Below are 22,079 nucleotides of genomic sequence, written 5' to 3'. Positions count from 1 at the left end.
AATCCTCTAATTTTGTTGTTGATATTTTGTCTAATAGAACCACCCGACTTCCTTCACAGGTATTTGTGTTTTTTTAACCAAGTAAGTTCAGAAGTGGGAATGTTTGTTACTATTTTTCTATTTTTTTTTTTTGTTGTAGATTTGAACGTATGAGCAGAAGTGTGGTTTTGAGACCTCTTGGTGGATCAAATAGCACGTCTTCAGTGTACAATTTCACCTATTTCGGGATTACAGTTGAAGAGAATAACACTCCAATTGCTAGGTGCATGGATCAACCTGCTACACTCTCAGATATTACCATTTGCCGTGTATGTTACATTATAACTTTATATTGAAATAAATATTTTTGTATCTCTGTTGCGTTACTAAATTGCTAACATTATATCATGTTTTTTGTTACAGCTGTGAAACGTAGAATACGTGGTCGCAATATTGAGAAATTTTAGCTACTAATAACAGTGTTTCTAACGAAACACCAAGACTAACCAATTTACGCCTTCAGAAGAATCATGTGTGTTTATTAATCAGTTTATTAAATTCTAATTCATAAGATTTGTAATACTTTATGTTTTATTTTCTATTACGACCAACAAGAATACATTGTTTATTTCTTGCTGCAACTAATAATGTTTACGTGGTCCTAATGTTGATAATAGGAAGACAATACCACAGAGTAAGTTTTGTGTGATGCACATTGTACATGATTATGCATGTTCATTTATAAGATTTCAGTTTTTATTGTTGTGAAAACAATTTAAAATTCTTTTGTGTATTTTGTTGCAGCTAAGAAATGCAGGGTACGTGGCCCTATATCGAGAAGATTTATACAGATCCCATGTGTACGTTTTGTTATTACATGTTTCCTGATATGCGAATTTATAAAAAAATTTACCTTGCTGGGATTGATCCCATTATTACCATTCACACATTTGTGTGCTGAAGTATTTGTTCATTCTTCAACAGTTATAGGAAAAACCTGGTACATCCTCTATGAATAATGTTGACGCATTGTCAAAGTCTAATAAAATATTTGAACATGGACGAATGAGTCAACCTCCGACATCTCCTTTATGGTCAAGTTTTCATAATCCCCATGAACTGAAGTCAAGAAAAGTAAAGGAAAGGATAAAGAACAAGCATCTCCAGAAAAGAGGAATTTGATATCAGATTTTGACAATGTGGTTGAATTTGTGGATTCAGAGTCAAGTGATTCAGATGTTGGAATTGATGATATGTATCATGATGACATGGAAAGGTAATATTGAATCAGAATTTGTGGTGTGGATATATGGATCTTGGTCGTCCGTCAAAGTTGTGCAATAAATGTGGTGCTACTATGTGGAACGAAGAGCGTAATAATAAATCATGTCCGCGTAAAGAGCCCATATTTTCTATGTGTTGTCGTAATGATCAAATACATTTGCCAAAAGAAAGGCCACCACCAGAACCACTAGCTTCTTTTTTACTTGGTGGTGAGAAATCGAGGCATTTTAAACAGTACATAAGAGTGTACAACTGCATGTTCCAATTCACTTCCAGCGGTGGTAAGATTGATAACTCAATAAACAGAGGTAGCTCTCCTTATTGTTTTCGCTTACAAGGTCAAAACATCATTTGGTTGGGAGTTTAGTACCGTTAGATGGATCTTCACCCAAATTCTGCCAGCTCTACATATACGACACGCAGAATGAGGTTGAGAATAGAATCAATGCAATGGGAGGTGCTTCTGACAATGTTGATCCAGATATTGTCGAGGAACTTTTAGGTATGTTAGACAAGAACAATGAGTTAGTCAAAGCTTTTCGCATGGCTCGGAATCGGTTTGAAAATGAAGAGCTGGATGAGTTTAAGTTAGTCCTCATATCATCTCAATCTTCTAGCGGTAGACCAAACCACATTACTCCATCTGATGAAGTTGTTGCTTTCATTGTTAGTGATGATACGGATACCGTGGTTTTAGAGACACGATTGTGAATTCCAAACAAGAAGGATTGAAGAGGATATATGAAACAGATCCACATTTCATGCAGTTGCAATATCCACTACTGTTTCCTTGGGGAACCGAGGGTTATCATAAACGTATACCTCTGATAAGCAATAAATACTCTGAAATAGAGAATTTAGATGATGAAGACCTTGATCCTGACTCAACACAGAGGCGACATTTCACTAAGAGAATATTATTGTTACAAGATTATGACGCACTTCTGAAGGTATTTATTAAAAGTAAGCAATGTGATTAGAATATAAAGCGTAATGGCTATGTGTATATTCTCACCATCGTCTCATTAATTTCAGGTTTAACGCCACACCTTGCAGGACGTTTGTGGCAACAATATGTTGTGGATCAGTTTGCTGCCATTGAACAATATATATTAGACTGGGTTTCAACGCATCAAACTACCATCCGTGCTGATTTGTATAATTCTGTGCGTGATGCTCTCAGTAAAGGTGACCATGATCCAATGCATGTTGGAAAAGCTGTTATACTGCCTGCTTCATTCATGGATCCCAACGATACATGTCTCAATACTTTAAGGATTCCTTGGCGATATGTCGTGCAATTGGTCATCCATCCTTATTTCTCACCATGACTTGCAACTCAAAGTGGCCAGAGATACAAGAAATGCTTAAATTGTTGCCCAATGTTATCTGTTGATGCACCGGATATTGTTTCTCGCGTGTTTAAACTGAAGCTTGATCAGCTATTAGATTTGATTAAAAAGAACTACTTTGGAAAGTGTATAGGAGGTAAAAAAAAAATTCTGGACACCGACAATTTTACATTTAATTTTTTTTAATCATATCTACACACATGCATAGATTAAATATTTTATTTACTTATGTTTTGCACAGTTATGCATGTAATTGAATTCCAGAAGCGTGGCTTGCCACACGTGCATATGCTAATCTGGGAGCCCTGAAAGCAGACCTAATTCTATTGAAAAGGTTGACCGGTTGGTTTCTGCTGAAATACCAGATAAGAATTCTGATCCAATAGCATATGAAGCTATTAAAAACTGCATGATGCATGGACCCTGTGGTAAAGACTTATACACATCTCTATGTATGGTTAAAGGAAAATGCATGTGTCATTTCCCAAAGAGGTCTGAATAAATAGAATGATATATATGTTCTGTAATAAGTCTATTTTATTATTAATCTCGACGCATGTAATGTTTTATTTTACAGGTTTAATGGTAATACCTATTTTGACGATTGTGGTTTTCCTGTTTATCGGAGGCGTAACACTGGTAGAGTTATCAACAAAAAAGGGATCAATCTTGACAATCAATATGTAGTTCCATACAATCGAGATCTTTTGTTGCGGTTTCAGTGTCATATAAATCTGGAAATTTGCAATAGTTCAAGATCGTTGAAATATCTCTTCAAGTACTGTTTAAAGGGTCATAACACTGCCTACAATGTTGTTGAAGAAGAAAAGTAACAAATCAGGGAGTGAACAAACTGCAAGATCCGTGAAGAATTTGGATGAGGTAAAGAATTTTCTTGATGGTAGATATGTTTGTGCATCTGAGGCATCTTGGAGGATTTTTGGGTTTAACATTCACCATCGTTCCCCAAGTGTTGAACGCTTACCAATACATTTGCCCGGTCAGAAGTACTTGAATTTTCAGATTTCTGCAGATTTGGAGAATGTGTGCAATAACACGACTTCCAAAAAAAGTAAACTAGAGGCTTGGTTTGTAGCTAACAGTGAATTTCCACAAGCTCGAAATTTTACGTATTCTGACTTTCCCACCCAGTTTACATGGATAAAGAAAACTTCTAAATGGAAACTTAGACAAAGAGGTGATGTGGTTGGGAGGTTAGCAGAGGTTCATGCAACAACTGGTGAATTATTTCACCTTCGAATGCTGTTACTTAGATGTAAAGGTGCTTTATCTTTCTCTCAGTTGCGCACTATTGATGGAACTACATATGATACATTTAAGGAAAGCATGTGGTGCTCTTGGTCTGTTGAATAATGACAAGCAATGGCATGATGCTTTGGAAGAAAATGCATTGTCAGCTATGCCAATCCAAATTCGGGCTATGTTTGTTAACATACTGGCATATTGTTCGGTGTCTGATCCGCTTGCGCTATGGGAACAACACTGGCCAGCATTGTCAGACGATGTTCTTTATATCCGGCGTAAGATTTCTGATAACATTCATTTAACAATGTCCGAGTATGAAATCCAGAACTATGCTTTAGCAGGTGTGTGATCAGTATTAAATACATTTTACGTTTGTTACTTTGTAGTATTTTTTTATTATTTTTATTTAGATGTCGGATCATTTACCATTTTTTTGTGCAGAGATTGAAAAGTTGTTAAATGATGTTGGTAAGTCCTTAAGAGATTTTCATATGATGCCATTTCCTGACGAACGATTTTTCCACACTTTTGTCAATCGTCTTATTGCTGAGGAAACTAGCTACAATAAAGAAGAATTGAGACTTAATCATGATAAAGCTCATAAAAATCTGAACTCAAGGCAGCTGGATGTATATAATGCAGTTGTTGATAATGTAAACAAAAATAAAGGTGGAATGTTTTTTGTTTACGGGAGCGGTGGATGCGGTAAAATGTTTCTTTGGCAAACTCTTTGTTCACGTTTTCGATCAGAAGGAAAGATTGTTCTTCCTGTTGCAGGCTCAGGAATTGCTGCTACACTTCTTCCTGGTGGCCGAACAGCTCATTCTAGGTTTAAGATACCTCTTAAATTAGATCAGAGTTCTATTGCTGGAATAAAACATGGTACAGACATTGCAGAGTTGATGCAACACACAAGTCTTATAATATGGGATGAAGCTCCAATGCAGCATCGCTATGCAATTGAAGCCGTGGACAGAAGCTTGCGAGACATAATGGCTGCTGTTGATGTAGAACGAGGAAGAAGACCCTTTGGTGGTATTATAGTTGTTTTTGGAGGCGATTTTTCGACAAATATTACCTGTTCTGCCTAAGGCTGGAAGGGCTGAAATAGTGAATGCATCATTCAACAAATCCCAGCTTTGGAAATCTTGCAGTGTCTTTCTTCTCAGTCAGAACATGAGATTACATTAAGGTAATTCTGAAGCTAGAAATAAAGTAATAGCTGACTTTAGTAAATGGCAACTTGATATTGGAGACGGAAAAGTTGAATGCATTGATACTCATCGTGCAGATGTTGAAACTGAGTTTGTAGTTCCTGATGAATATGTTGTCAAGAGTCCCTTGAAAACTCCCATTAAAACCCTAATTGACATTATATATCCAGATTTTCAGAATAACTTGCATTCACAGGAGTATCTGAGATCGAGATCTATTTTGACTCCAACAAACGTTGTAGTTGTAGTTGATGACATCAATGCACAGATTCTTGAAAGAGTTCCGGGTAATATGCATACTTATCTCAGCCAAGATTCAATCGAAGACAGGGGTGTTGATGATAATGACTTTGATTCATCATTTCCAGTTGAGTATTTGAACTCCATAAATATGCCATGTATGCCTAAACATGAGTTGAAAGTAAAGGTTGGAGCCGTTGTTATGTTGATGAGGAATTTAAATCAGATTATGGGTTTATGCAATGGTACAAGGATGATAGTTACTGGCTGCAAAAAAACAGTATAGAATGTCAAATTCTCTGTGGATCTCAAGTTGGTACGAAACATCTAATTCCAAGAATCGATATGGTCCCAACAGACACAAATTGGCCATTTGAATTTAAAAGAACGCAATTTCCTCTCCAACTATGTTTTGCCATGACTGTGAACAAGAGCCAAGGTCAATCATGGGACACAGTTGGATTGTATCTTCCTCGGCCCGTATTCTCACATGGTCAGTTATACATTGCAATATCCCGTGTTACATCTCCAGAAAGACTACATATCTTATTGATAACGATAATGGGAAAAGCACAAATATAACATCAAATGTTGTGTTTGAAGAAGTTTTCTACAACCTTCCTAAATTGTGATAATATTTGATTTAACTAACTTATTGTAATGGTTTGACCATGAAGATGGTACCACCACAAATATTACATCACATGTAGTCTATGAAGAAGTATTTTACAACCTACCGAGCATAAATGATGATAATGTATCATAGTAGTTATTTGTATTGCACATTTACAATTCTGACTAAGTTATTCATCATTTTATTATAATTGGTAGTACGAGAATTTTTTTTGTTATTAAATTAGAATTATATCAGGTCATATTGGTTATTCATTCTCATATAACTACTAAGTAAAAGGCAGATTCTGGAATAGTTTTTTTATGCATATCAAATTCTCAATATAATTAGATGTGATATGTTTTATATTGATAAGGAGACATTATGATAATCAGAGAAGATTATGGGATACTAACAATTTGTATTAGATAACTAACTCATATTTAAATATTTGTTTAATATCACATTTATGATACTAATTGAGATTCTATTTTAACACTTTTTTTTCTAGCTAATATTGGTGTAAGCTGTTAGGGATCATCATACAACTTTACTAGATATCTATTGATTGAGATTTCATGGACTAATTATCAGCCTATCACCTTAACTATAAAGATAGTGTATATCTTTATTAAAAATACATCCGATTGTCTTCAACGCTCCACACATTCGGATTGTTTTTCTATATATCCAACTCACAAACTAATTTCAGAGTTCATATGGCAGAACATCCAAGTATAATTACAATTCATTACCTATTTGTTGAAATGAACATTTAATATACTCCTTTTTTGATAACATCTATTAACTTTTTCATTACTCAGATATGCAGGACCATCATCATTTATCCAATCTGGATGGTAATAATACTGCTTGGACTTTGAAGGTCCGTGTGACAAGAATGTGGGTATCAACTAATCGACAAGATGTCTTAGTCAGGCACGATCTTATTCTATTGGACTGTGAGGTTTGATTGAATAACTATATAACTTATACCACATCTATGATTATGTTTACCAGTCTTTATCCTAAGATTTTATTTTTTATAGAATAATCACATACTTGCAATTATTCCACCAGCTCTTTGGAATTTGTTTTTACTTTATCATTCATCCTGGCAGATTGTTACGTATCAGAAATGTTAAGGTTCTTTCAGCTGCTGGATTTCTGAGGCCTGTACGTTCTGCAAATCACATCCTGTTTCTTCCCATCACTGTGGTGATGTTGGAACCTGAGGAAATTTTGAGTATACCGTGCCATAATTTGATTTGGTTCCTGTGATGCTCCTATATAATTCTCCTCATTGTTCTGCTCTCGATGAGCTTCCTATTTATTCCACTGGTATTGCTTATAAAATTTTAGAACAAATTGCTTATAATTTGTTGTGTTTAACTTTAAGTTTATTGTTGTAGATGTTATTGGAATTGTTGAACTCTTGCAACCAGTACAATCTATTATGACAAGATTTGGTGAAAAGGAAGTGTTACGCTTCAGAATTTCAGATGGCGTGTATGACTCTTCAATAAATTTTTTGACAAATATAAAAATACTATGCCATCCTCCAGTTTTCTTATTTTACGTATTAACACTATTGAACATCCATAAGTGTTTGACGTTTTATTATATTCGTGTTAGGAGGTCCATCCAAGTGTGTTTTAGCGGTTCTTTGCCAACAAATTTTGAATCATTGTACCAAGTTACCGAAATTGAACCCAAAATTGTGATTCTGGCATCTGTTAGAGTCTTTATGTATCGAGGTTAATGTCTTATTTTTTATATTAAAAACCTTTAAAATTGTAAGCGTTCTCATAGGTTATACAATTCGTTCTAGCTCTTAAATAATAAATATTTTTCGCTCTTGAAAACAGGAAGAGCGCAGATCAGCAATATTCCGTCAACAAAGGTTTTTGTCAATCTTGATTATCCTGATGTCTTATATTTGAGGCAGAGGTAACTAAATATAAATTATATATTTTTGAATTTTACATCATTTTTTCATATAAACGCTTATAAGTTTTACATACTTTGCAATATAGGTTGATGGACATTTGACAAATCCAAATATGACGCTGCAGAACCATTCCCGTCAACGAAACTTGAAGACAATTTTTTTTTTTGCATTTCTATTAAACTTCTTGATTCAACCGCATTGTCGTATTTTTTTTGATTAAACTTATTTACCACGCTATGGATTATTTTTTAATTTCTCTGTAATCATAATTATGTCAGTATTTGTCTTTATTAAATGTTCGAACAATTTTGATCACATTATCTCAACTCAACAGTTTAAATAAATACATTAATTTAATATGTATATTCTAAAGTTTGAAAAAAGATGTTATATATAATTCCATTTTGAAAAAATCAAACAGATTATGTTATAAATATTCATACCATTTGCATATCTTATGCATATTTTTAAATGAATTAGAGAAACAGACAGAGTAATGAAAAAAATATACAAGTTAATAAAAAAAGGGATCAATAAGACTTTGATTGTGATGATTGGATTAATTTAATTGATTAACCTTAATTAATTAATTAACTCAAAATTTAAAATATAATATTCCGTTACATCTAAATTGTACTTATATATTCAAAAATTATATTGAATAGATAGGAAGATAATTGATGATTAATGACCTAATCATTGAGGATTATATTGTTGTCGGTCTTCATCTTACATATTTTTAAAAAAATATCAATTATCATCAACTTACCAGATTGAATAAGATAATTGATGAATAATTAGAGAATCAATCAAGACCATATTGTTGGCAGTCTTTATCATACAGTTAAAATAGAGTATCAATTTGCATCAATTTACCAGTTTGAATATATCATTGAGATAAAATAGAGTATCATAACCTATCAAGTTGCATATATCATTTGCAAATGCATTTTATTTTAATGCCTTGAGATAAACATCAAACATACTCTGACACTAAAAATAAAACTTTAGGTTTCCTCTCTATTTGTTCTCTCTAAAAACATCATTGATTGGTACGAACTGATCTAATATGTTATCATTATTTCTTCATCGTGCATGCTTTCATTTTTTGTTAATATTTTGAAGTTTTTAATTCCTCAATTGTTAATGCTTGACACTTTGTTTAATTGACTTGAACAAAAGCTTCAATGGAGTCTGTAGTATTCAATCTTATTGAAGACCTTGATCAATCGACTACCAATTGGAAGATTAAGGCTAGAGTAACTAGGATGTGGACCAGCGTTAGCTCTGAGAATGGATCAGTCAAAGGATATAATGTCATTCTGCTTGATGATGATGTAAGTCTTATGTTGTAAAAAATTTTAATGGTATTACATAAAATCCTACATTCTTTTGTATACCAAATGTAACATCCTCTTTTGTTTTAGAATAATCACGTCCATGCATTTGCTTATCCCAATATTTGGAATGGATTCAAAACTCCTGTGATTGAAGGAGGCGTTTATGTTTTTGACCAATTTTCTGTGAAAGCTGCTGTCGGTAATCTGAAGCCTGTACAAACTGATATCTGTATCAGATTTTCATAATATACTACGGTCACTGCTGCTGAAGACGATGGCATGATTCCTGCCTACAAATTCGAATTTCTGGATTTAGGTGATCTTTTTGCTGAGGCCAGCAAATATCAGCCACAACAACAGCCTAAATTTGCTATAGGTGACCTTAATATAATACTCTTTTGGTTTAAATTATTAGTTTTTTTAAATGCGTTCCTTAATATTTCACTGCATTTTATCTTTGACCAAATCAAATATATTGCTCTGTTTAATTTAGATGTAATTGGAGTTATTGAGGATTTTGAACCTCTAACGAAACTTGACACAAAATTTGGCATGCGAGACATTGTCAAATTCAGGATTTGTGATTCCAGGTTTGTCGAATGTATTAATATTTATACTGTAATTATAATTATTTTCTAAGTCCGTCTCTAATGTGGAAGTTGTATATCCTGAAATATATGTTATTTTTTCAATATAGTAATCAGCATAAGTAAGTGTTTGGGGAGATCTTGCTGTGTTTGCCAATAACATTTATACTAAGGAATTCCAGTCTCCAGTAATTGCAATAATAACGAGCACAAAAGTTACAACTTTCATGAGTAAGTTCTCTTTAACTACTTAGTATAAATGACCTTGACATTATACAACAAATTACTGAACTATATTGCTTTGATTTAGATACTGTGCAGATTGGTACTTTGCCATCTTCAAAATTGTACCTCAACCTAGATGATGAATCCGTGACTGATATGAGGATGAGGTAGTACGATTAAGAAATATATTAATTACATAATTACAGCACGTTTGCATATTTAATAACAGTTGATAGGAGGCTGAGTTAATAAACATCAATGTTTACCTTTGTAGGTTGAAGGAGGAGGGATATTTGTCAAAGAGAGAAAAATATCTTAAGGCGGCAAAATCTGAATTTGTTCAACCCTTTATGGAACGAATGACATTAAAGGATCTCAATGAAAATCTTACATATAATGACTTGAAGGTTTTATAACCTTTACAAAATTTGCACGACACAACCATATTGAATATGATTTATTTTTAAATCTGAACCTTTTTCACTTCAAACAGAAGAGGATATACACCATGTTCTCAGTTGTTAAGGTGGATGAGGATGTAGCATGGTGGTTTTACAGTTGTAACAAATGTCAACAAGAGGTTGAGCGGCTTGACAGGAGATTTCGATGTAATAATTGTCTTCGTATAATTCCGGTTGCCCCTAAAAGGTATATCAAATTAGAGTTATATTAAAAATTTATTAAGTTTTAGTCTATATTAAAGTCAACTTTCAATAGTTATCACAAAATTCCTTATAAATTCAGGTTTCGTATCATGGTCCTTGCCGAAGATGATACATTTTCATGTAATATTATGCTCATGGACCGAGCTGCTAGAAGGATTGTTGGCACAAGTGCAGCAAAAGCGTATAATGATTTCGAGAAGGTATAAATTCATTACAATGAAGCAGATCCAATGAAATGTTCTAAATTATTAATTAAAGTGTTTAACAATTATTACATTGTATCAGGCTCCTGAAGAAGTCCTTCCTCAGGTACTTAAAGACTTGGTTGGAAAGGAAGTCACTGTCATTATTCAATTGAACAAAGCAAATGTAACTGAGGATATTACCATATTTGATGCAAATGACATATTTGACACGACTACGCAGAGTCCAAGTCCATCTGAATCTGCACATATATCAGAATCTTCCTCCATCAACTTTTCCATTAATGTAATTTTGGTTTTTATATGTTATAATACTCGAATCATTATAATTTTATAACTTTTAGTCTTCCAACAAATCTTTACAAATCGTAATTGTTTTTGTGTTAGTCCGTCGATCTTGATGCCATTGATCATACTTCGGGCTCTGCAAAATCAGTTACCAAAAAAATTAAAAAGGTAAGATACATTTATGCATTGTATTTTGTTTTTTTGCATTTAATCACTTACATTCCGTTCATTAATTATTATCATATTAATTATCTATATTCTATTAATTTTTTATGTTGATTTGGTCATATTCTAAGAATTTTTAATTTGTTAAAATTTGCAGGAGAAGTAATACAGCAGTTAAGCACTCAATTATTTTGCTCGATGTTATGTACGAAAGATGGATTGGATTGGTGTTTAGCATTTCTGAATTTCGTTTTAAATAATCATCATTTTCAAGTTTTTCATCTTTTATTTGGCATGGATGCAGCATTTGTGTTGGCAATCCAATTTCCTCAGTTTTTAATTATTAAATTTCCTTATCACATTGAACTGTAAACTTGGTTTGCTGATGTTGAAAGTTTGTTTTTCCTATTTGAATCAATGAAGAATGTGTATTGGTTGTTTTTGTCGTTTATTTCGTACTATTGTCAAATTGCGTTATTGATATTTAATACAATTTTTATGGGGACACCAAAGTTTAGTAAGCAGTTTTTAGTTATAACTGATTCTATTAAGTATTATAGTATAAGTATAACTGTTTTAAGTTAGTTTTTTTCAAGTCACAAATTGGTAGCCATTCCCCAATAGTCACATCTTTCCATTGTATTTTGTATTTATAGAAGTATGTCATTACATTTGAGATTAGTTAGTCTGTCAACCTTTGATTGAACCCAAAGAAATACGTAAATCATGGAACATGTTGAACGTGTATGGCAATTCTCTGCTCAAGGTTGGATGAAGATAAATGTTCACAGTGAGTTTATTCAGAATGCTCTTGAAGGTCAGAATAGAAATGGCATTGGCGTTGTTGTGAGAGATTCAAATGGCCTTCTTATTCGATTAACATATGGCACCATTCCGGGCTTAACTAATCTTAATAGTGCCTTATGGGCTATTTTGATAGGAATGCGTAGAGCATTTCAAGACCAGTACGAACGTGTTATCATTGAGACTGATAATATCCAGGCTTACCGTGAATGCAAGTATTATAGAGAGGATGGAATAACACCACATACTAGGAGTACATTCAGATGTATCCTTTCACGTCTTAATGATCATAACATTCGTTATGAAATTAATTTGGTACATCCGCAGAGGAACTCTGTTGCAAGACGTCTGGCATCAATTGGTAGACAAAATCTGCACGATTTGCAGACATTAAACCGGCCTGTTGACAACATTCAAGAATTTCTTAATATGGATTTAGGTCTTGGCCCTCCACAAGCACGATTTCAGGATGTTAAGATTAATGACCCTGAACCTGTTCAAGATGGACAGGTTGTGAATTTCTAAGCATGTTCAATAGTTTGTGATTGTTCCTGTTAAGTATGTATATGTGAATATGTAACAAATTTGTACAATTTGGTTATATATATGAATGCAAATATTTATCTTAATTGTGAAAAATGTTTTTTGTAAAAGATAATGATTTGATGTTATATGCATTGTCCATCACTAAATTTGACCCATATCTATAAAGTTGTATCTTTCTTACTTACACGTTTATCAATTCGAGTCATAATGATGTAGTATTCATTTCCAATAATCCAAGAAACCCCCATTGTTACTTTACGTTTTTCTAAATTTACATACTTTTAAACAATTACAAAGTAGAGAAGGAAATGAAAAGGTTTTATTCACATTCAATTCAGTTAACTCCAGTATTTGGAATACAGAAAGCATCTTATTTTCTCACAAACTTGCTCAGCTCCAAGTGTGCTATCAATTACATATATAATAGTTGTAGAACGTTTCCTTATTTATAGACCTTATCACAATCAGTTAAAATTCTATTTTTCTTCATTGCACAAAATACTCTCTTCAGTTCATCATGCCAAACTTTAACATTTTCACCGTCAATACTGACATTATGTCTATATTGTTTGGCTTCTTAATACACGATCTTGATAGCTTTCAGATGTTCGGAAAGTTTCTGATGGCCTACTATACCAAATCTAGCCGAATACAAGTTAAGGAGATGTTGCAGAAGCTCAACTGGGATGCTCTATACCAGTACCATAATCATTATCTAGAAGTTCGGCGTGACCAATTCCATGGTTTCATTCTTTTTGCCATTTCTCTAGAAGTTGATCAAGCTATGTTTTATAACTCGGTTCGAATGCTTTTCATGCGCAACAATGTGGATCATAATCTTCAAACTCTCTCTTTTCTCTCCATTAATCATTTCCCATCTTATTTTAGTTATGTGTCTTTTAGAGCAGTTTACAGACCATATGAAAGAGATCAGGTTGTTGAAGAAATGTCTCATATTCTTACAATCCTTGATCTTAGATCGAAGTTATTAGACATTGTTCATTTGCTTGAAGATATATACTGTAACATATAGGACGTAGATAATCTACTTCCTGTTTCTAAATTTTGTCCAAATGCTATAAATAAAGACCCGATCAACAGGATTGAAGGGAATCCTTTTGGTGAAGAGCTTTGGTATTCACTTTGTGAGTTGACTGTTAAGGAGAAGTACAGTGAAGAAGGTGATTTCTATCATGCATGCTTAACCATGTCACATATCTGGAATTCAAGTTGTGGTCATTACAAAGTGCAACTACTTTTGTTCAAGATTTTGCTGGGTGATGTTTGTGATTGATCTGTTGCACTTTTATTTAATTTTAGTACAAAATTAAAACCTTTGGTAGTTGAACTTATGTTATTTCTAGCCTTGATAATGAATGCTCTATTGTTGTTCTGTCCTTTTGTTTAAAGTTACATGACAATGATCTGTAATATATATGTTTTGAACATGGAAATGACATTATTGTGGTATATATTCCAAGATAGATTGTATGACACAATCTTTTGTTATAAAAAATAAGAATATGATAAATACAGCAATTATATAAGTAAAGATTTTGTGATGTCACTTCCACAATTAAAATATTGATCAGACTACATAATTTGCCCTTTTTGTGGAGAACTTGGGATTATGCCATATTAAAATAACCTTAAAGTTATTTGACGTGAATAGTTGGAAAACTTCATTGACTAAAAGTATCCCTGATTTGTAGCTAATGATGTACTAAAACGATACCAAACCCATATTAATGTCTAACAAATCAAGTGTAACTGAACAAATTTAAAATATACAAAATGGTGTATTTTTATGTCATGAATTTATGTTATGATTAGGTAAGTACCTTAATTGAAGTATGGAAGAAATCAGTACATATGCCCAATGGCGTGTGTACCCAATAGTTATCACAAAATATTTTAATCCAGTAATAACCAGTCATACAAATCCCATTATGTACGCATTGCGTCTACGAATTAAATCCATGCCACAACAATTGGCTAAAGTATGAACATTACATGTCTTGAAACCGAGTATAAGTTACAAACATTATAAATGTTGATTAAATGCAAGCATAATAATGAGATGTATTTAGACCAATTCCTCTCCATTGCATTATCCCTGAAGTGTTTCCTGGTCATTCTCTGCATCAAGAGAAAGATCATTTCAAGATTTAGATGTGTGTGAAAGAATGTAGTCAAACAATCATGTTTTAATCAAGTAAAAAGAAGTTATGTAAAGTAAGCAATTATTGTCAATTAATATGACCATATTGTATTACAATTTTGTTATTAGTAGAGTTCTCACCAGCCTCTGGGGTCTGATCTTCAAACAACTTCTGCACTCCATCTTTGTCAAAAATGAAAGCATCAAACCGACCAGCTTCCCAGTTTGTGAACACTATAAAATCTCCCATGTCGAGGCTAAGTTTTGGTGGAATTTTATAGAGACCAAAGAACCGCTTCTCATAATCGGAAAAATAACCTGTAAACATTGTATCCAAAGGGAAACAGTAGAGAACAACTTCTGGGATATGCTTGCCATATTGTGCCACAAAAGGATATGGAATATCCTGCAATAGGAGTTAGATCAAATTAATCCTATGTTTTTATATTTTGTAAAAAAAAGCACATTTGCATAACATATTACAAGTTAATGAGAAAATAACTTACAACTATGCCATCATAGATTGTTTTTTCAGTAGCTTTAACTAGAATTTTAACTCCAGCTCCAGCAACATTGGCTGATCATGTGTATTAAACAGTATAATAATGACAATGACTTAAGATCGGCTTTCCAATGTGTAACCAAATATTGAAGAGCATACGACAGTATTACCTCTCTTTGCCGCATAGAAATTTGGATCTTCAGGCTTGACATAGTTTATCTCACACCCAGTCTTATCAAATATGTGACCCCAGTAATTTCCTGAAGATTCAAAACAGAGAAGAAGCTTACAAGCACTTCCTTTTGGGTAAACTTGGATGAGTTCCCCAACTACAATTAGGCTGCCACTCTTATTATTATAAGTGAAATCTAGCTTCTCGCCATTTGGTAGCATTATGTGTCCAGTAACAGCAAGTTTGCCACCATATTGATTAACAATAGTGGCTGGTAATTTCTGCAATCGTAAATAAAGAGCCTTTCAATAATTCAATTAACAAGCACGATCACATATTCACACAAAATATAAATTTATTTACCAATTCAAGCATAGTTGGATCAAACGGAACTATGAATGATGGAATCTTCACAGGGTCAGAGGTAGTATGCTGTGTTTGAATAATAAAAATAGTTATTATTATCAACTACATAAATATTATAATATTCCAATTAGTAAAACATGTTGAGTTCAACAAAAATTAGTTCAATGAATGGCTAAGTCGAGGCAGTCATGGGGGATACGGTTAGAAATCAAAAAACCAGACTCAACATTGTTTAATGATTGTCCCGGGACACAACAGCTTTAGACAAAAATCACAACAATCCCTTCCAGACAAAACGTATTGTGACTATCAACCAGGTACTTAAAACATTTACAAGGTTTTTTGCACCATGTAAGTCAATATACAGATGGCAACACTTTTTCATTGCAACATAATAGATTAGAAATCAATATACATATGTGTAATATGCTACTGACTTTCCCAACACATAACCAACTATCCCAAGATCACAACATACACTTCGACCAAGAACGGTTTCATTGTATAAACCACATACTTAAACACTTTACAATGATTTTGCAACATATAAGTCAATATATAATATGGCAATATTGTATACAAAAATACCCAATATGAATCAATACATAATCTTTTCATCAGATTACAATGACAAATCTATTTAATGTCAATAACTAATTTCATAGCACCATGAATGTAGACTATTCAGAATACTTATATGTAAACAGAGATGAGCAAGATTGATCAAATCAAATTCAATTAACATAAAACGTAGATTTATCTACATTCATCAGATTACTAATTGAATCACAGAGTATACATACCTCCATGACTTGAGTATAATGATGAAAATCAAAAGTCCCCTGATGATTGTTTGTGCCGAGTTTGGAGTTTTATTCGGTGTTAGTATTGATGAGAATGGTCTTTTGCATGCAGGGTTTATTTTGATCCAGTGAACAAAAGTCAATCAACACGGTTCTCTATGTGTAATTACAATAACTGCTTATTTAATGGAAAAGATGTAATAAAATTTACATGTTAGGTACATAATTATGAATATTAAGTAATATTACATATTTTAAGTATGCATTCAAATTACGTATTTGAAAAAAAAAAAATTTTACAAACTTACAATCGAGAAGAATGTTAAGTTATTTTATTTTTCCAATATTAAAATTTAAGTTAGAAAACATTATGCCGCAGTTTTAACAGAATTGTACTATAAAATATTTTTGAATAATTTTGAAGAAGTTTATTTGTCTGAATATGCCCTGAATACGGATTATAAAATTACTATTTATATTATTAAAATACACAACACTAATAATTTTTTTTAATAGATTATGTGTCATATTTTTTATACATGTTCTCTCATATCTTCATGTATAAGCATTCAATAGTTTAAAAAAAGTATTTGGTATGTTTTGTAAATCTTTGGAGGTGTATTATATATGTTACTGTAATAAGATGTTTTGTAATTGTAATTTGAATTAAAATAATAATAGGCTTATAGACTTATTATATTTATGTCTAAAGTTATGACGAAGAAAGTAATTCGAACAATCGTTATAAAACGTCTATTAATTATTAAACATGTCAACTACAGAATATAATAAATATATTTATTATTGATTTTATTGTATTAATTTTATAACCCTATGGTAAAGGCTTAAATTTAATACAAAAACATTTGATTTTGAAACATTAAGACTTATTCCAGCTAATTTATCACAAAGTATTTTCTTATGAACGTTTAGTTTTGTATTTTACGCTATAATATCATCACAGGGGAAAATTTCTAATAACCGTTGTATTTAATAGATTATGTCTTTTTTTGGAATCCATGTTTAGTCATCTTCCCATGAAAAATTTGCAATAGATATTTCATTTGTTGTTCCAATATTTTTTCACATTCATACAATTTGGAAGAGAATTCAATATAAAATAAACTATTGCAATATCATATTTGATGAGAATAAATATTTCCATTGATCAAGATAATATCGTCATACTTATTCCAACCGGATCGAGATAATTAATTTCAAATTATATTCTTTTGAGGTTTTAAAATTGCTTATGTAGGAAATGATAACTGTAAGTACAATTTGTTAAAAGAAATTAACAAATAGTTTTTCATAATTAATGTAACAATCCAGTTTAGGTGTGGGGAAATTATAACACCCATGAAATAATTAATGTACAAACTTACATTTCAGAAGAATATTTATTATATTTTTTCAAATAAAAAAATTAATTTGTAAAATATTATGCCAAAGTTTGAACAAAATAATACTACAAATTATTTTTTCTATATTTCAAATAGTTTATTTATCCGAATATGTTGTTCGTTAGATTATAAATTTTACTATTTATGTAAGATAATTAATTTATAAATAGTTTTGCATGAGGTTTTATATTAGGCAATTCACGCTAATATATCATCAAAATACACAAAACTAATAACGATTGATTTTAATAGATTGTATGTCATATTTTTATACATGTTCTCTCATATTTCCATGTAAAATTTGTAATAGTTTTCAAAATACATTTGTTATCTGATAAGATTTTATGGACCTTTATTAAATATCTTTTTGCAATAATATGGTTTGTAATTGTAGTTGGAATAAAAATAATAGTAGACTTATAAAGAAAATAGATATTTCAAAAAAGTTTTGACGAACAAAGTAATTCGAACAATTGTTATCAAATGTTGGGTAAATATTAAAAATCACAACTACAGATAAGAATAAATGTCTTTATTATTTATTATAGTGTATTATTTTTTAACCGCATGCTACAGCCTTAAAAAAAATATATGACATTTTCAAACATTATGACTTATTTGTACTATTTTTTTTAAAATTTAGTTATTCTGAACTTTTATATTTCTATTTTACGCCATAATATCATCACAATTAAAATTAATAATACCCATAGTTTGTCACAATTAACGTACGAATTGAGTTTTTATGTACGAAAATGATAATTCCCATGAAATAATTTATGTGAATATTGTATAAGACAATTTAACCTACATTTAAGGTCATGTTGATATCACGTTAACTTACTAAAATTATTAGCAGAATATTGCATTTATATTGGAGAAGTAAAATCCTAACAAACTCTTATCTAAAGATCACGCCAACTATGTTAACATCAATCATTTACCTAAATCCATGGTTGACGTACTAATCCTCATATATATATATAGTTTTCATGTGTTATATGAATATCATAAAGTAATAACCCTTTAAGAAAAAAAATTTGTTAGTTAACCTTTTGTGATTGCTGCCATGGAAGACAACCTTGCATTGGTTAATAGCACTAGGACTGATTGGAGGGTTCGTGTACGTATTACTAGGATGTGGCCTTCATTTTCTCGCACTCAACAATTCCGAGGTGTTAATCTAATTGTGCTTGATTCAGAGGTAATGTCTTGCCCTTTGTGTAGTAGTAGTATATGATTATTGTTTGTATAGAAGAGTTTCCAATGAGCTTTTGTTATGCAGGATTGTCATGTCTTTGCATTTGTAAATCGTGTAATTTGGCATGATGTTAGCAATATCATACTTGAAGGAAACATATATGCTATTCACAATTTTGTAGTAATGGAGCCTGCAGGACTTATGAGGCCTGTATCTACTGATAAGATAATTGTTTTTTCACATGATACCATTGTTCATCCTATTCCGTTTGAAGTAAATACCATTCCAAGGCACAAGTTTGAGCTTAAAACCATTCCTGAGATTTCTGATCTTGCAATGGCACTCTCTCAACATGTGCTTCTTGTACATGCTATAGGTATTTTTGAATATTATCACATATTTCTTTTTAATTTAAATCATGATTGAAAAAACCTAAATAGTAACTATTTAGTAGATATTGTTGGCATGCCTCAGAATATTGATCCAATAAAGCAAGTTTATACACGATTTGGTGAGTAAAAGTTTCTTCGATTTGAGTTATTTGATGGCAGGTAAGACCATCATTTCAGTAATAAATATAGTGTCGCTCAGTGTTGAACAATGTTTATCTGACAGTCTCATTATCTTTCTTTCCATTTCAGCAACGTTGTTAAGATTTTTGCTTGGGATGAATTTACTATTGATGTAGCAAATGCACTTCAGGGATAGGTTGGGTATCCTCCAATTGTTATCTTGACAACCATGAGGCCACTAATCCACAATGGTTCCATTTTCGGCTAATCTACATATCTTTACTACAAAATATAATAATTTTTCATGGTGTCAACTAAAGCTTATCGCTGAATTGCTTCTAACAGGTTCACTGCAGATAAGAAGTTCATCATGTTTCCGGATTTATTTCAATATTAATCATCCTGCTATTGAAGTATTGAGGCAAAGGTATCAACACTCTTTCAGAGATGTCAATTATTAGTATATATGTGTCATTAACATTAACTTGAGAGGTATAAATTCTAATGAACATTCCTTGCACTATTGTGTTTACAGGATACTTGCTGGATTGGTCTAAATAAATGGCTATTCGCGTGAAGTTTTACATATGGCATTGCAATGTTTTAATGTTTGCTATTTTGCATTATAAAAGCTTAATATGAATTTAAATAGGATTGTTTTGAAAACTTAAGTATTTAGCCAATATTTCTTTTCTGAATATTGAGTTGTATGGATGTTTTATTCAATCTGTTATATGTCACTGCCAATTTTAATGTTATCTTATGATATGTTATAAATCTATAAACCATCTATGTTGTTATGTAGTCATGATTTAAGTAGAAATCCAATAAAGCTATGATGTTACCATGAAATAATATGTAATCCAACAATGATATCATTTGATTATAGATAACAACAATGTTCACTTTGATCCAATAATGCTACAAACACTGTTTCCAGAATAACAACTTTGTTACTAATTTATACTGAACCTGATTACAGAATAATATACTAAAATTCTTCTAATAATCAAATGAATTTTATCATATATTGCGACTATAATCATCCATTAATATGCGAATTCTACCAATTGACTCAATCAACTTATCAGCCTGAGCATTGAAATTAGCAAGATCTTCCTTCCACCCGTCGTCAAACTTTTGAAAGGCACTCATCATTTCTGCAGCAGTCAATTTCAAGGTTGTCTCATGTCCACGCAGAGATGAAGACGTATCACTTAGGAATTTTGGTTGATTTTTCATATATGATGTTGGTATTTCTTCATTGCTTTGGGATGATTCTCCACGCTTTTTTTTTGATCCATTCTGCAAAATATCTTCTATGTTGCTGTAAAGGAGAGATGTAAAATTAATAAAGACAGTTACTAAGCATTGGTAAAACATTAAAATATATAAACATATACACAATACTTGATCTGTTCTTCCAGGCCAACCGAGCAAGCAAAGAAATCTGATTGCCTACTTTCCATGGATGCATACAACTCTGAGAAGAAAACATTTGCGTCTTCCAAATCAGTGTTGAAATCTGCGCAAGTGACAGCCAATGTCTGCAACTCTTGCATTGCCATATTTTGCATCCCTGACCATCGTTTCCTCTTTGCGCTGGATGAAGCCATTTCTGATCCGCCAATAATTATTTTTTCCTCTGTGTTTGTTTGTATGTTTGAGGTGAGTACAATAACCCTTATATAAGCACATAAAATGTAGCAGTTTCCATGTTGTAGAATGTGCAGTTAAGTACCCGCACGTTAGTTACCATAAAATGTGGTAAGTGCAGGTAACTTCCACCACATTTAGCAGCAAAAAAGTCATGTCCAAAATCTCCTATTACTTCTTCTAAAAATTAATTGTCACATATGTGTAATTAAATTCCAACAAAACCTTCCTGAATCAAATAAGTAGTTACACAACCATAATAAAGTAACATGTTAGAAAAACATGATGAGAACGAGAAGCAGTAGTCTGAGACATTAACAGAACTGAAAAAACATAGTCTTAAAGCTGCTTATATGGGAAAAACATCTCAAGGCCTGTGTGGGAAAGTCACCAGAAAAACTACAGCATGTTCTTCTTCCAACAATTGAAATACAACTGTTTCATGTAATGAGATCTCATTTTCTCTAACAAACTGATTCCAGCCACTTGAAAACCTAAACATCTTCCCCGATTTGACGACACCGACATACCAACTCCCGGCAGCAGTTCTCAAATTTACCATGTCACCAGCTATCCATTGT

The 22,079-nt window shown here is 32.0% G+C and overlaps 2 protein-coding genes and 1 long non-coding RNA gene across 3 annotated transcripts; all 3 read left to right on the top strand.

The window, feature by feature from the left end:
* The first annotated feature begins 2,645 nt into the window (after positions 1-2,645).
* Positions 2,646-5,621, top strand: LOC141702730 (uncharacterized). The gene is made up of 7 exons (XM_074506357.1): positions 2,646-2,751; positions 2,880-2,949; positions 3,193-3,298; positions 3,438-3,829; positions 3,918-4,222; positions 4,323-4,961; positions 5,074-5,621. Exons 1-7 carry the CDS (start codon positions 2,646-2,648, stop codon positions 5,619-5,621), a joined length of 2,166 nt encoding a protein of 721 aa, XP_074362458.1.
* Positions 5,622-7,578: 1,957 nt separating this feature from the next.
* On the top strand, positions 7,579-8,050 carry LOC141702731 (uncharacterized). The gene is made up of 3 exons (XR_012567243.1): positions 7,579-7,705; positions 7,817-7,898; positions 7,985-8,050. It is a non-coding gene; the product is annotated as an uncharacterized LOC141702731 (long non-coding RNA).
* A 1,036-nt stretch (positions 8,051-9,086) lies between these two features.
* On the top strand, positions 9,087-11,538 carry LOC141702729 (replication protein A 70 kDa DNA-binding subunit D-like). The gene is made up of 11 exons (XM_074506356.1): positions 9,087-9,236; positions 9,327-9,468; positions 9,556-9,615; positions 9,733-9,829; positions 10,081-10,218; positions 10,326-10,458; positions 10,545-10,699; positions 10,796-10,916; positions 11,002-11,205; positions 11,307-11,375; positions 11,530-11,538. Exons 1-11 carry the CDS (start codon positions 9,087-9,089, stop codon positions 11,536-11,538), a joined length of 1,278 nt encoding a protein of 425 aa, XP_074362457.1.
* Positions 11,539-22,079: the final 10,541 nt, after the last annotated feature.

The sequence above is a fragment of the Apium graveolens genome, unplaced genomic scaffold (genome assembly GCF_009905375.1).
Source record: "Apium graveolens cultivar Ventura unplaced genomic scaffold, ASM990537v1 ctg5594, whole genome shotgun sequence".
NCBI lineage: Eukaryota > Viridiplantae > Streptophyta > Magnoliopsida > Apiales > Apiaceae > Apium > Apium graveolens.
The sequence above is the reverse complement of the archived record's forward strand: the minus strand, read 5'-3'. Positions and strand labels throughout refer to the sequence as shown.